General features: G+C 42.8%; 1 protein-coding gene across 1 annotated transcript in view; it reads right to left on the bottom strand.

The window, feature by feature from the left end:
- The window catches only part of SGCB (sarcoglycan beta), a 292,490-nt gene that overhangs the window by 170,077 nt on the left and 106,118 nt on the right, over positions 1 to 16,295 (bottom strand). Inside the window, exon 3 of the mRNA XM_086962654.1 lies at positions 646 to 831. Within this exon, the coding sequence (XP_086818780.1) occupies positions 646 to 831 (186 nt within the window). The remainder of the gene's footprint in view (positions 1 to 645; positions 832 to 16,295) is intronic.

Genomic DNA, 16,295 nt, shown 5'->3' with positions numbered 1-16,295 from the left:
TCACTAGTCGAAAGGATAATGGCCATACTTATCACAAGGAGTAACTCATTTCTCTCAATTCCCATAGTCAGTGGCGAACTGGCCTGACCTGTATTAAGATGCCTTTTATATAACGTTGTAAGCAGTATTTATAGCACAGTATTCAAAATGTGATTACGTTTGTCTATGTACAGGTTCTACTCTTGGAAAACATAGCATAGTGCCCTACCGAAAAGTGTTTCTCACAAACAGATTTGTAGAAATCCTAATGATTGATTTATAATTATCCAACCAGAAATGGTCATTAGGAACCAAGTACAAATACTGAGGTCCTAGAGAAAATTGGCATTCTTGATAACAGATTGTAGCATTCATTCCTATAACAGGATTTCCATAATGTCATGTAAAACACGTTTTATCCATTCTCAGGAACGCTCTATATAGCTTTACAACAGTTGCACTCTTGTATCACTCGTATTTTAGGACCTTTTTTTATTTCATATCCTGAATTCTCCTGCTGCAGGTGTGGCAATGACAAATTAATAATGTCTGTTATTAATGGTGCGCAAATTAATTCATGAGCTTTCCTACTGTTGAATACATACATTTTCTGCTTACTGATTGTGCACCTTCCTATTGTGCTATTTTCATGCACAAAAACCTTACCGGTTGGTTATTGCCAGTGATGACTAAATCCTCATTGCGTCTTCCTCCAACTGTGCTTTTATATAATGGATGGATCACTCCCATATCGGAAACTTGTTTAAACCGCAGAAGCCCACTATCATGAAATTCCATGCTTTCACAGCCATTGGGACCGATACGTATAACAACCCAGATGACAACCGTGATCTAAAAGAAAAACAAAAAAGACCTCAGGATATAACAAAATACGAACCACACAATACATGCCAGAAATAAAACAAAGTAAGGTTTGACTACGGCGAAAAGTAGGGCCCCAAAGATTACGGAAATCGAATATTTCATTCTAATACAAGGAATGTTTATAAGTGAATATAGGGCAGGTTCTGTTGATTAGTTGTGGGTGTGTGCTCTGTAACACGTTGAACCCATATCTGAATTGGTGGACTTGACTGGACAAGGAATGGAGACGGAATGAGCGAAGTATCACTGAGCTGTGCACCCCAGCCCTTACACTTTCTATTTATGGTGGTCCATCCTCACTGCGGCACTTTCACATTTAATCACACAGCACAATGTCTTATTTCAATGGTTTCCTAATCCTTTTTGGTCCAATAAGGTCATGGAGAGTGAAGAAGGATAGTTGGCTGGTGAGGGTGTTATCAGACTTTTGATGTCTAAAGACTGTGTTGGATCTCTGGTGAACGGCGGATAAGATGATGGGGTGAATATGGCTCAGTATAGAAAACTAAGTGGCAAAACACTATTAAAAAAGAAACACCTGTTGGGACGCCCTCCAGTATAACATGCATGCAATTCAAAGTAGTAAGCGCACAACATATAAGAAACAATTGCCATTTCAGCTGACGAGAGTTCCCATTAGAAAAGGGTTAGTTGGATCCTAAAGCTAAATAAAATATACGAAATTTAGGACAGTTTATATACGTTTTCCCTCAATAAAGGTTTGTGGAACATAAAATCATGAATACTATAAGGAGTTCATTATTCTCCTAAAATCTAGCGTTCAGTGGTCACCACTAAAAACGAGGTTATGCCTTGCAGAAATGTGCAAACTCTACTACCATGGATAAAATGACTTCTGATCCTACTACAGACATGAAATTTAGCAAGCATAATGACTAAAGGCCACTTCGGATACACTAGAAACAACTTTCATATCCGAATATGAAATCCATCAGTACATACAGTGATATACAGATATATAAAAACATCAACGATGAAGTACATAGGAATATAGGATTGCTTCTACAGCATTTGGGATCTAGGTATATTTAATCCCCACCCACTACATTCAGTTACAATTCAATAAACTATTGAGATTTTTTAACAAGACATAACATTGACGAAAAGCAGTAACTTGACTTTATACACCTCCACAGTCCCCACCCCTAGTACCGTCAAAATGAATATAGCGCCCTTTACTACTGGACTTTCGGCATCCATTTAAAGTCTGTGTATTATTCTTTGTACTATATCAAAGGAGAAAACTCAGTAGGATCTGTAGGGCCTGGATGAAACTCAGTTCACTATTGTCTGGTGCAAACTATTAAAGAAGTGAGTGCTATATGGTAAAGATCAGTCCTTCTGTGCACTGTAAGTCAAGAGTGATTTTTTCCATACCACAACTGTGTGGGATAATGTCCCCCACTATCCAAAAGGATCTGCTTAGCAGCTAGGAGTAGTAGGTTTGCTAAGGAGCGGGCCGCTTTCCTACTACCCTAAACCATATAAGAAAACAAGTTACTTACCTGTAACTTTGGTTCCCCAGAATTGGTAACTTTCATAGATTCCCATGCTTTGTATCATTTCCTGTCGTCAGCCTGGGAGCATCGGTAAATAGATAATACCAAAGCAGTATGCACAAAAGAGAAAGTAAGGCCTAGGCCTCATCTCATTTTGTAGCCTATCTACCTCTTTTTGTAAAAGAGACCAAAAACTTGCAACAACCAATCAGATCAGCCTCACCCCATAGAACCCTCCTGAGAGAGCCTCAAAGCCCCACATTTTCGCAGCCGTTGTGTAACAGTAACCACTTTTGCTGAAGGCTGAGCTTTCCCAGGGGAGGAGGGTGGGCGCACGGGAATCTATGAAAGTTACCAATACTGGGGAACCAAAGTTACAGGTAAGTAACTTGTTTTCTTGCCCCAGTATTGGAACTTTCATAGATTCCCATGCTTTGTATCAGAGTAGCTAGCAGTAAGCCATAAGTGCACATTTTGTTACATGAGTATTAAAATATTTCCGTATAACCATCTTTATATGACAATCATATACCTTGTAACAATACATCGGAAAAATATGTGATACAAAATGTGCAATCATAGGAAGGAGGGATAGAAAGGAAAGCTCACCTCTCATTGGAAAAGATTCCTCAGTACCTACTGCCGCTTCGCTCCTTAAGAAAGAGTCCAGGCAGTAATGCTTCGTGAATGTATGGGCACTGCTCCATGTAGCCGCCCTACAAATGTCTTTTATAGGAACTCCAGCAAAGAGAGCTGCTGAAGATGAAACTGATCTTGTGGAGGGGGCTCGTACATGTCTCTCCAGCGGTTTTCCTGCCGCTTGGTGTCAATAATGAATTGCACTAGATATCCAGCGTGAGATTCCTTGTTTTGAGAGAGGAAGTCCTTTTCGAGGGGCACTAAAAGCCACAAAAAGTTGGGAAGATTTTCTCAAATCCTTTGTACGTTCAAGATAAAATTTGAGACATCTCTAGACATCCAAGGAATGTAGAGACCGTTCTGCAGGATACGTAGGTTGAGGGAAGAAAGACTTTAGAACCACTGGTTTGTTCAAATGGAAATCCGAAGGGACCTTTGGAATACATTTCAGATTGGTCCTTAAAAACAAAGTGTCCTTTTTGAACTGTAGAAAAGGTTCTAAAATGAAGAGAGCTTGCAACTCTCCTAGCTGAAGTGAGGGCTAAAAGGAGAGCTAATTTCCAAGACAAAAAATTTAAGTCCACCATATAGATTGGCTCGAATGGAGGTCTCATGAGGTGAGTAAGAACCAGATTGAGATTCCAAGCTGGAGGTGGAGGCCGTACTGGAGGGAAGACCCTGAAAAGACCCTTCAGGAATTGCTTGATAATTCTAGCAGACCAGAGAGAAGGACCAGAAGCTGTTCTTTTGAATCTTGAAATAGCCGCCAGATGTACTTTGATGGAAGAATGAGAAAGGCCTGACTTTGCCAGCGACAGAATGTAAGGCAGTATCTGATGAGGAGCTGAAGAGAACGGATGGATGTGTTCACGGTGACACCAGAGGCAGAAGTGCTTCCATTTAGCACGATAGGTCTTATTTGTAGTTGGTGCGCGAGCTTGAGTTAAAATCTCCCTACAGTCCTGAGGGATATTTAAGCTGTGGAATTCTCTGTACTCAGGAGCAAAGCTTTCAAATGGAGAATGCTCGGATCTGGATGTACCACATGTCCCTGGGACATTATTAATAGAGATGGAATGGGACATAGGTGAAATGGATGGTCCTGAGAAAGCAGGAGAAGCTCCGTGAACCAGAATTAGCGAGGCCACGCTGGTGCTATTAAGATCACCCTGCAAGGTTCCATTTTTAGTTTCCTGAGAAGCCGCGGGATATGGGGAATTGGAGGAAAGGCATAAACAAATGCGCCTGACCAAGACATCGAAAGAGCATCGATGGTAAACCCTGCTTGCATAGAGTTGCCATTTCCTGTTTTCTGGAGTCGCCAACAGGTCTATGGTTGGAGTGCCCCAACGTTGAAAAACTTCATCCAGAATATCTTGATCCAATTCCCACTCGTGACAGGCCGATTTCAGATGACTCAAGGTACCTGCTGCTGTGTTGAGAGTGCCTGGTAGATCCTCCTCTGAAAGAACGACGTTGTGGAGAATCGCCCATTCCCATATTTCTTGGGCCTCTTTCGAGAGAAGATGAGACCTTGTACCTCCTTGCTTGTTCTTGCTTGTTTATGTAATGCATAGTCGTAGGGTTGTCCGTCCTGACCAGCACGGCTGCACCTTGAACCCTTGGCAGGAAAGCTTGCAAAGCTAAGCGAATCGCTCTGAGTTCCAAGAGATTGATATGAATAAAACGCTCTTCTGGGTTCCAGTGACTGCTCACCTGGAGATCCTGTAAGACAGCGCCCCCGCCTTCCATTGAGGCATCTGTGGTTAGAATCAGAGGGGATGGAGCCATCCTGAAAGAGAGACCTCTTGAGATATTTTCCTTGACAGCCCACCAAACTGCTGCTTTTTTCATGAGAGGAGTGACCTTTATCTTGTCCTCGAAAGAGCCTTCCACTTGGCGCCATTGCAAGTCTAGCTGTTCTTGCAATGGACACTTTCGCAGTCTGCAATGCGGAACTAACGGTATGCAAGATGAGATCCAGCCTAGGAAAGATTTGTATAGACGAACTGACAGGGACCGTCTCTTTTGTAGTTGGCTGGCTGAGAAGATTAGCTTCTTCTGTCTTTCCTCCAACGAAAAAGCTTTGCAGCTTCTTGTATCCAGAATGGAACCCAGGAACTTAACCCTTCTGGATGGAAGAAAGACTGATTTGTCTTTGTTGAGATGCAGACCCAGATGATTGAAAAGTTGGATGCAACTTTCGACTGCTTTTGTCATTGCTTGAGAAGATGGGGCTTTTATCAACCAATCTTCTAGGTATGGGAAAACCTCTAGAGATTGTTTCCTGAGGAATGCTGCTACCGGGGCCAATACCTTTGTGAATATCCGTGGAGCAGATCTGAGCCCGAACGGCAAAACTTTGAATTGAAAGAGGCTCTTGGCTACTGTGAAGCGTAAATATTTTCTGTGAGCTGGGTGGATCGGAACGTGGAAATATGCATCCTGGAGATCCAGAGTCGCCATGTAATCCCCTGGATTTAGAAGACGCAAGATGTCTTGAAGAGAGACCATTCGAAAAGGAGAGTTTTATGAGATAGGTGTTGAGCTCCCTCAGATCTAAGATTGGGCGCCACTTTTCCTCCGACTTGTGAATTAGGAAAAATCTGGAATAAAACCCTTTTCCTCTTTGAGAGAGTGGCACTGACTCTATCACTCCCTTGGTGAGCAGTTGACAAACTTTGAGACAGAGAAGGTGCAGATGTTTTGATTCTGTTGCGCGAAGGGATATGGGAGGATTTGAAATTCTAGTGTATGGCCAAATTGAACGATATTTAGGACCCACCGATCTGTTGATATGATCTTCCAGCAATCTAGAAAATGTGTTATCCTGCCCCCTACTGATGTTACAAGGGGTGAAGGAGCAGGTGGCAGAGCCAGGAAGCCAAATCTTTTATATTTGCTTTCCATAAGATTGTGGAAACCCCCTATGTCCGCTGGAGGCGAATCCACAGGGTCCGGAGATGGTGAAGCCGGATCTGGGATAACATAATTGTCCTATTATGTGTCAGGATTTTGGATATGTTCCACATTCTGGTCCTCATCCGAAGAGTCATCATCATCATGTACTGTAACTACATCATGACCTTCTAACAAAGGTTGTCCTTCATGCCTTTGAGATGTTAATGCCACAGAAGTAGAAGGAGGCTGCAGAGGTGGTGGCGGGGGAGGTTGCATGGTTTCAGAGATTTGAGATGGGAACCTCTTTTTGTAATCAAACAACATCAGCTGTAGGTCATTTATTAGCGAAGACAGCATGGCCACCATACCTTGTTGAGATGGTTCCTGAGGTGTATCACGAGGAGTGAATTGTGCCTCTGGATTATGTTGACCCAAGTAATAATCATCCGAATCCGAGTCCTGGTACTTCACCTGGAGCTAAGATGGACTATAAGCATCTCCATATGGACTTTCATCCTTGTCAGAATATTCCTCCTCCAGAAGAAGAGCTGGAGGTAACGGTGTCACCCTACGGGGCGGTGTCATTTCCGGAGTAATTAGTCTTTTCTTTATAGAAATTTTAACTTTTTGGATCGTTGACGGTGTCGTCGACGAGGGAATCATCGTCGCCGGAGAAAGAACCTTCGTCAACGGCGGAATGGTCGTCGACGGTGGGCTGATCGTCGACGGTACCGCCGACGAGGTCGACGTAAGAATCATCGTCGATGTCGTCTTTGTCGACACCATGGCGGGCGTCATACTCTGTCGAGGTTGTCAGTATCGTCGACGAAACAGAGGTAGGATGTATCGTCAATTAAGTCATCGACGACGATGGGCCCGTCGACGGAACTGAAATTGAAACCAGCTGGATTTTTGACGTCGTTGTCGACGTACAGGAGGAAATTGTGGTGGTCTGACGGATTTTCTTCTCTCCTTTTGCCTCTTGAGGTGTACTTGAAGGTTTCTTGAAGATTTTCTGTTTTTCAGATGGTGAAGAGGTAGGAGACGGGCCTTGGCTTGCCTTCTTACCAGATAACACCTCAGGAACAAGTCCCTCTTTCTCATTTGCACCTTGGTGAGGAGATGTTTTGGGACTAAGCCTTTTAGATCTTTCAGAGGTCTTTTGAAAGGCCTTAGCAGGGGGTTCAGCAGATGTAGAAGGGGAAGACCTACCCCTTTTTGTAGACCTCCTCGAAGATGTTGCTGAGGAGGAATCTTCACTTTCACTAGAAAGTACCTCTTTCCGTGACTTCATCTTCTGTAACCAAGTCAGAAGTCTTCCTTCCCGGTCTCTCAGAGTCTTGGTGGAGAAGGTCCTGCAGATCTTGCAATTAGTGGCCTTGTGATCGGGTATAAGCAATAAATGCAGTCTTTATGCTTATCTTCAATGTATAGCCTTTTCTTTGAGCAGGTAGCACATGCTCTGAACCAAGCTTTCTTTTCTGACATCCTGAAGAGAGATTAGATGAAGAAAAAAATAAAGTTGAAGAGAAAACTGAGCAGAGCTCAGTGTACACTCCCTTAGCACAACGTGCAGTAGAAAATCTGAGGCTCTCTCAGGAGGGTTCTATGGGGTGAGGCTGATCTGATTGGTTGTTGCAAGTTTTTGGTCTCTTTTACAAAAAGTGAGATGAGGCCTAGGCCTAACTTTCTCTTTTGTGCATACTGCCATGGTATTTTCTATTTAATGAGGCTCCCAGGCTGACGACGGGGAATGATACAAAGCATGAGAATCTATGAAAGTTCCAATACTGGGGCAAGCTATTCATCCCAGCAATATGCTTGCTAGTGTTTCCAGGATTGTTACAACTATTGTGGTTTCTAAGGGCCTGATTTAGAGTGGTGTGCAGAGTGCAGTCCTTCATGGAGTCAAATTTCGAGATGACCGCCGGGCCATTGCTCATCTCTGTACTTTGAAAGGAACCACACATCCCCCACAACACACTGGGAGTTTTCTCCCAGGGTGTACGAGTCATTACAGGTTTTTTTCCCGTTCCTTACTCCTAGGTTTTTTTCTGGCAGTGACTGACATGATCTAAAAGACATTACATCATCTAACCTCAATAGAGTGGACAGAGCAATGTGCTTCCTCCAATGGCCCTTACTCTGTTGGGACGTCAGAGGAAGCATTCCATCGATGGAACCAATGAGGCTCCGTCAACTGAACACTTAAGGCCTGCCAATCTTTAAATGAGGACGATGGACTGAGGATTTAGGGGGAGCTATTTCTTTGCATTTGCGAATGAGTACCCTGCCTGCCAAACTCTAAACCTGGCCCCAATGCCATACAAACCTCTCCAGTAGCCTTGAATATATCAGCACCACAGGATGTGTGAGATTATGCGTACTTGGCCTCAGTTCCGCACGCTTTATTAGGTTTTCTGGCCGTCTAATACATCTTAGATTCTTTTCAGCCTGAATCCAGCATCCCTCATTTTCACCAGCACCTTCTGATCAAGAGGCCTGCGTGCCTGCACCCTGCATCTTGACTTAATCCTGATCATCATAAGTGACCAGTGTGCGAACACTCTGCATTGCTGGAATTTCACAAGCACCTGATAATCATGAAAGGTCCATGTGCCACAAACGTCATCTTCACCAGCACTGAATCGAGGGACGGCAGTGTGCCTGCCCCTTGATTCACCACATCACTTCTTCAATCAGCTGATAACTATATTGGCTCATGTGGCCTTTGTATGAAGGTTGCTCTTTATAGAATATACTAAAAAGAGGTATACTAAGTAGAGTGTCCAGGTATTCCTTATAAGGGGACAGGGCATGCTTTAACAATGTCAAGGTGCACTTTTTGAGGTAGTGGGACCAAGCAGCCTTAGGCTTATCAAGGAGAAGTGTTAGACATGTGGTGCATACACACATCCAATAAATCATACACACACAATAAGGAGATCCACACCAAAAAAAAATTACACATATTTTTATATAATTTTTACACCAAGAACTTTGTTATTGGGTAAGTACTTATGAAAATAGCAATTTTGGGAAAAAAAACAGGTAAATATTCTTGAAATGTCTCGAATGCTGTACTGTTATCCTATGGGGAAAAACCCATCTATTGAATATGGGTACTTACCAGCGATTTACAGGACCAATCTTCTGGAGTTAAGGTAAGTATTGGGCAAGGCCCAAGACCGCACCAACAGGTCACCTCTGAGGCTGCAAAGGTGCTTTTCAGCGTCAGGAACCCTGTTGGTTTCAATGGCAAATGGTCCTGAGAGAAAAAGGCTACAAGTCGGGCCTCAGAGGCAAGTCCGGTTGAACACACAGGGGTGGGGGGGGGGGGTCTGGTCCTTGAGATGCTCAGGCACATAGGGACACAGTCAGTCCACTTCTCCTCAGACTGTAGGGCTTGGGTGCAGTGGTGTCTTTAGACGTAGGGTCGGTGCAGCAGGAGACCCTCGCGGCTCAGGGGGCCTGCACAAAGACGTTGAAGGCAGCGCGTGGAAGTCCAGTGGGCAAACACAAGGTGGTGTTCAACTCTGGAGGGTCTCAGGACCTCGTTGACCTATTTCAACTCAGGCCGGGGGGCACAGGTGTCAGGTTTTCGTGGTCTCTTCTTGGGTGCCTGTAGGGTGCAGGGAAGTATCTCCACTACTCCACAGGAGATGCCGGTTGCTCCTTGAAGTGCTGACAGTGATTCCAGGCTTTTGGAGGCAGAGAAGCTGCAGGATGAGTCTTCTTTGGAGCAATTGTCGGGGCCAGCAGGCAGACCAGCAGGTTTTGGCGACACGTCAGTTGCTGCTCCTCAATTGTTGCTCTTCGCGGCTCTTCAGTGTCCTTCTTAGGGCATCAGAATCTGCTTTCCTGGTGCAAGGGGCTTCCCTAAATACTAGATTTAGGGGAGTGAAGGGTGGTAGCCAATGGACTACTTACCCTTGGGGTCAGTACACCACCTATATGACCTCTTTCTGTGAGAAGTAGGCATAATCCTGTCCCAGACTTCCTAATTCTGCCATCACCAAGACTGCAGAATTTTCCTAAAGCGGGGGACATCAGGCAGCTCACCTTAGGGGTGTAACTGGCCTGGTAGTGCACCAGGCCTCCCTGCATGTCTAATTTCCCACCTGCCCTTGTGCCAATTGGGTCTAGAATCTGGTGGCTCAGTGGACTAATGCATCCACTGCAGGGGCCTGTGTTCGACCTCATGGTCACAGGTTCAAATCCCGGCGGTCCACTTAGCCTTTCATCCATCTGAGGTCAATAAAATGAGCACCACTGAGTTGGGTAACAATAAAAATCTCTTATTCAGCGTCAAGAGACCCCGACAGGGTAAACATGTGTTTTACAAATTCACGTTCTGTTATGTTAGGGATGAGTGTTGGCATTACCCCTCTATGGGAAAGCTATGGTAACATATCAAAGCGGCAGAGGCCTATGAAGCCTCCTGCCTTAATATGCTGATTACTTGGCCATCCTGCTTGAAGGAGGTGAAGCACCTCCTGCCAGAGCATTGTTTCTTCCCTCAGAGAGTGTAGACTCACCTACAGGGGGTCAGAAACCGGTCTGTGGTGGCTAGCTAGTATACACCAGTTAGCCAGCCCACTAGAGGCCGATAGGTTTTCAGGGGACACCTCTAAGGTGCCCTCTGGGTGCATGTATTGATACACCCACCACTGGAATCAGTGTGGGTTTATTAATACATGGTGTTTGATACTAAACATCTTTAGTTTCAGTGAAGCCAATATGTAGCTAGGGAACTCGTGTTTACGAGCATCCAGCACATGTACCTAAAATGGCTTCCCTGTTCACTTGTGATATCTAAGAATTTACTCAGACATCACAGGGCCATGTCTGCTTATGCAGTTATGTCCACACATGTAGTGTAGTACACCCTAGCCTGCATAGCTGCTGTATGGGCAGCTATGCAGTGTCTGTGGGCAGGGCACACAGGGTTGTGTGCCACGTTGAGTTTTCACTCTTATCTTCACCAAGATGCTCAGCCTGCAATGGCAGGTTGAATGTTGGTGCTGAGGGGTCCCTTAGGGTGGCACAACACATGCTACATCCCTCGGGGACCCTCTTTAGCCTCCCTGTCCTAGGTATAGGGGTACCACTTACTAGGAACCTAAAGGGGAGCTAAAGGTATTGCCAATTGGGAAACAATTGTACAGTTTAGTGAAGGAGACCAGACACTGTTGACATAGATAACAGGAACCCAGTGCACGTCTGCCAAAATTGAATCAGATACCAGGCAAAAAGTGGGGGTGATCATGTCAAAAAGGTGCAACTTCCTACAGCCTTCATACTTTCTTCAAGCAACTGATGATTGTGCATGGCCCGTTGGCCATAATGTTCATGTAGGCATAATTTCTTCATTATTCCCTCTTTTCCCTCACTACAACCAGAGACCAGCGGGCAAGCTCAAATAGTGCTTCCACCGCTGCCTGTATTCACACGTGTTATCATGAGAGATTCCCTTGGGGAAAGCTAACAGCCTTTAATTGCTAGAGAGTTGTAATGGAGTGGTCTTAAGTGAAATCCTGGTTATTAAAAGACCGGGGGCCCCAATTCACTAAGTTAAACTGAGACAAAAGTCAAACTTTACAACATTTGGTATTCACAATGGGCATTTATTAGTAAGTAAAGTTAGACTTTTGTCTTAGATTTACTTAAGTTTTGCCTCAGTTAGACTTAAGACCAAAACTGGAGTTAAACTGAGACAAAAATCTAACTTTACAACCTTCGGTATTCAGAAAGGGCATTTACTAGTAGTAAAGTTAGATTTTTGTCTAGTGGACAAGAAGAACAATAAATAATGGCGCTAGTATGTAATGTTCATAGTGTCTTCGAAATCATTTATCAACTTAATCAAAAACATAGGCTAAGGTAATCTTACCTCTTGAGTAAAATAACTTTTACGCAGAACAAATATCCTGAATAGAACAGAATACATTTGCCGATCTAAATGAAAAGGTACAAATATATTTGGAAAACATAGAATAATTAGTGTAACAGGTAATAAAACCAGATGTAGCACAAAATAAAGTCTGATCTGGGAAACAAACTCTATATGGTGTCAACATGTTGGAGAGATAGGATAGTGCTCCACCATGAAGGGTTTTATTTTCAAGGTAATAGGTCTTGAATTCCATGGGCTATTTGGTTGTTAGCCAGTGAAGTGACATCAGAGCCTATGATATGGTAAGTAAACTTTGGGCGTATTAGGAGGAGACCATAACAGTGTTGAGCCCTGTGGAGCTTGCCTGTGACTTAAGCATTAATTCTATACATTGTTTCAAATAGTAAATAAAAGACAAGAAAATAGGAGAAAAAGCTGCATCTCAACTGAATAGTATTTTTGTTGAAGTGAAAAATCTTTCAGCAGTAAAGAATATCAATCAGTTAGGAGTGATCAAGTTGTAGAAATTGGCAAAATTAGCAATTCATTTTTAGGTTTATTGTGTGAATAACCATGCTTCAGTCAGGGCTGTGCATATTCCAGGTTTAAGAAATGCAGCAGCAAACTGAGATCTGACATATCTGTGGGAAGTCAGCAAGTGAATTTACTTTCAAAAGTCAGGTCCAGAAGCAAAGGGAGAATATGCTTTTCATCAGGTGTGGTCAACAATTGGGATTTATGCATACCCCCTCCAGGTAAAACTCTTAAGGAATTTGTTGCAGTTTAAGAGACTGAGCGGCCTGATTTGGATCTTGGCGGACGGGTTACTCCATCACAACGGTGACAAAGAACAAAAGTTACTTACCTGTAAACTGTGGTTCTCCAGTATTTGTGTCTTTCATAGATTCACATGCTTGAATAATTCCCCGTCGTCGAAGTGGGACTACCACGGTACATAAAATAGTAGTAGAAACATATATACATAAAACACATATATATATATATATATATACATACAAATATATAACCTACTCCAGGTCAAGAGATTGATTTTTTATGCCAAGAAAGACTAAAAAGCTTGAGATCTCATACTCGATCTGGGAAAGGCGAAAACACAACAACTTCCAGAGGCGCCAAAGGCGGCGGGCGTCAAAGAGGAAGTTATCAAAGGAAGTGGAAAAAAGGTGGAAAGGGGCAGGGGGCTGCAGCCCCACAGTAACAAATGAAACAAGCAATCGAACTGTTGTGAATTAAACAACGCTGGTTCTCTCCACTGAAGAGGAAAAAATACTTAGATTAGGCCTTACGTATGCTGCACCTTGCAATTTCAATTATCCAAACACGAGATGTGATATATACAAAGCGGTGAGGAAACTAAAACTCCGCAAGTTCTATGCAATGAAGGACAAGTCTAAAAACATCCGAACTCAGGTCACTGAGCCTTAGAGAGCGATACAATGGAAATATCACAGGGCACACAGACTATAACAGAACTATGGATAACGGAAGGAGCTGGTTATGATGACACAAATATTGTGACCAAGAACCCCGATAAATTTGATAATTGTGGCAATAGAATCTCAAATGAAACTCATTTTAGGCCACCTTCAACTTTCTGTCCAATATTACCTCGCGATAATTTGGACATTTTTCATGAGAATGTGGTGGCTGACCTAAAAGATCTACAGATCCGGACTGGAAAAGTCAAAAGGAAATATAACAAACAGTTGCAACAATACAAAACACTCACTGCCAGATTAAGTAAGGAGAAAGACTTAATTGTGAGAAACAGTGATAAGGGAGGCAATGTTGTGCTTATGTCTAAAGCTGAATATGACAAGGAAGCCTATGTTCAATTAAATGACCGCACATGCTATGAACGCATACAGATGAATGCATTAGCCTCAATGAAAGCAGAATACCATCGTAAACTTTCAAGATGGAAATCATGCAAATTACTAACTGAAGCTGAATACAAGTATTTGAAAAATGACAATCCAATCACACCCATCCTATATTTTATCCCCAAGATTCACAAGGACCCCTTGCATCCGCCAGGCAGACCGATCATCTCTGCCAGGGGCAGCTTATTGGAACACACTTCTGTTTATATAGATTATTTTTTACAGGGGTATGTGCAATAATTAGGCTCCTATGTCCAAGATACCGGGGATTTTTTGTTAAAAATCAAGGATGTTGAATGGGTTACAGGTGATTGGCTGATAGCTCTGGATGTATCCTCGCTCTACACGAGCATTTCGCATGATGATGGCATAAATGCGGTTGAACATTATTTATCCAGAAGGGGTATTTGTGCCCAGGATCATAATGTAATGCTTCTGGAGATGTTGAAATTTTGCATTGCTAACAACGTTTTTCTTTATAATCAACAACTGTATCGTCAGCTACAGGGTGTGGCAATGGGGGCCAGCTTCTCCCCAAGCTTTGCATGTTTGCACATGGGAGCTTGGGAGGTGCTGGTCCTGGGCTATGAATATCGCCACAACATTCGCAACAATTTGGATGCGTGGTTTCGTTTTATTGACGATCTTTTTGTTATCTGGCGGGGCAGTAAGGATGATGCATTAAAATTCATTGAGGATATCAATAAAAATGAATTAAATTTGAGATTCACAGCAACGCTAAGCCAGGAAAGTGTGACTTTTCTTGACACCGAATTGTATATAAAGGATTGCCAGTTAGAGTCTAGGATTTTTCGAAAAGCAACTGCTGGTAACAGCATATTGCATGCGGCTAGTGCACATCCACCGCATTTAATATCTAGCATCCCTTGCGGTGAGATGTTGCGATTAAGACGCATTTGCAGCAATCCTATTGACTTAAAGAAAGCACAGGACTTGAGCACTATCCGCTTTCTGGAGCGTGGTTACTCGAACCAACTGATACAAAGGGCCAAGGATAAATCCATGGCTCTTTCTCGAGAGGAATTGCTAACTAGGAATAGCGGCAGGTCTGAGGAGAAATCAGACAATACAGTAGCTGAGGCTCCAGGTGATGACAATTGCTTTAGAGTTATTACCGGATACAACAGACAACATCAACAGATCCGGAAAATACTCAATAAACACTGGCCTTTGGTTACCCATGACTCAGTTATAGGCAATAATCTCCCTAAACAAGTCTCCCTCACATTCAGCAGGGCACCATCACTTCGAGACCATGTGGTGGTTACCAACCCCGAACCCTACGTTAAATCAACCTGGTGGCAAGAGAATAAAGGTTTTTATAGATGCAAAACATGCAAGGCTTGCAGCCATGGACAAAATACAAAAAACTATAGGGACGGGTTCACCAATATTCAACATCCCATCACACAGGTTTTAACATGTAAAACCGAGTATGCGGTGTATATATTGGAATGCCCCTGCGTACTGAAATATGTGGGCAGCACAAAGAATGCTGTCCACATACGTATTCTTCAACATCTGCGGGCCATTGCCAACAGTGATAACACCTACCCAGTGGCCCGCCATTTTAAAGAATGCCATCGCAGTGACAACACTCAGCTTAGATACTGGGTGATTGATTCAATCATGAACAGTAAGAGAGGTGGAGACAGGGATGCTAAATTGAGGAAACTGGAGACCAAATACATTATACTCCTTAATACTAAGTCACCAATGAGCCTCAACATCACGGAGGACTTATACACATGTCTGCCTTGAATTGACTAGAAATGTTGCCTTTATGATTAGCAGGAACTCTCCATAGTGGTGTTCTTATACAGGATTTCCCTTGATGGGAAAGAATGTGGGAATATCAGGTGGAGAGAAGATTGGTTTTTTTCAAATTCTTTTATCTTAATCTGAGGATGCTGTTAACTATGTGAAATCATTGATTATTAGGGAGCACATATAGAAAATATTCAGATTGTGGTGGGTCCTTAATCCCAGTCAATCTGTCAATATTATTCACTATACAATATTTTTTTCACTTTCAATTATTGAACAGGACTATGGAAAACAGTATGTAACTTTGTTGAAGGGCAGGGTTATAAACCAGTGGGTACAGGGTGGCAGGCTGTACCCTAACATTTTTTCTCACATTATTTATTGATTAGGGCATTTTTGTCATATATACGGGTATGCTTTTTAATCGGAACTGTCACAGTTACAAGGTCAATATAACTGGATATTAGTAGTACCTTTATATGTTGCACATTTTGCGGATTTTGCACATTTAACTGCTATTTTGCACATACATGATTGCGAAATTTTGCACATTGGATGAGCGTATTTGCACAATCTGGTATAATACCAAAAAAAGCACTTGCACTTTATTATTGACAGTTTTAATTGAACTTGATTAATGATATTTGACATTCTATATTGAAAAATTGGGTGAAACCTACGATGTTATTTAAACATTATGACCAATATCTGCAACCGTGAACAAAATGTGTATTTTACCAAGAATCTGAGGTTAAAATGGTGCAGTGTTATTGAGTATCTGTG

The sequence above is a fragment of the Lissotriton vulgaris genome, chromosome 3_1 (genome assembly GCF_964263255.1).
Source record: "Lissotriton vulgaris chromosome 3_1, aLisVul1.2, whole genome shotgun sequence".
Lineage (NCBI taxonomy): Eukaryota > Metazoa > Chordata > Amphibia > Caudata > Salamandridae > Lissotriton > Lissotriton vulgaris.
Note: the sequence above shows the minus strand (reverse complement) of the source record. Positions and strands in the feature narration are given on the sequence as shown.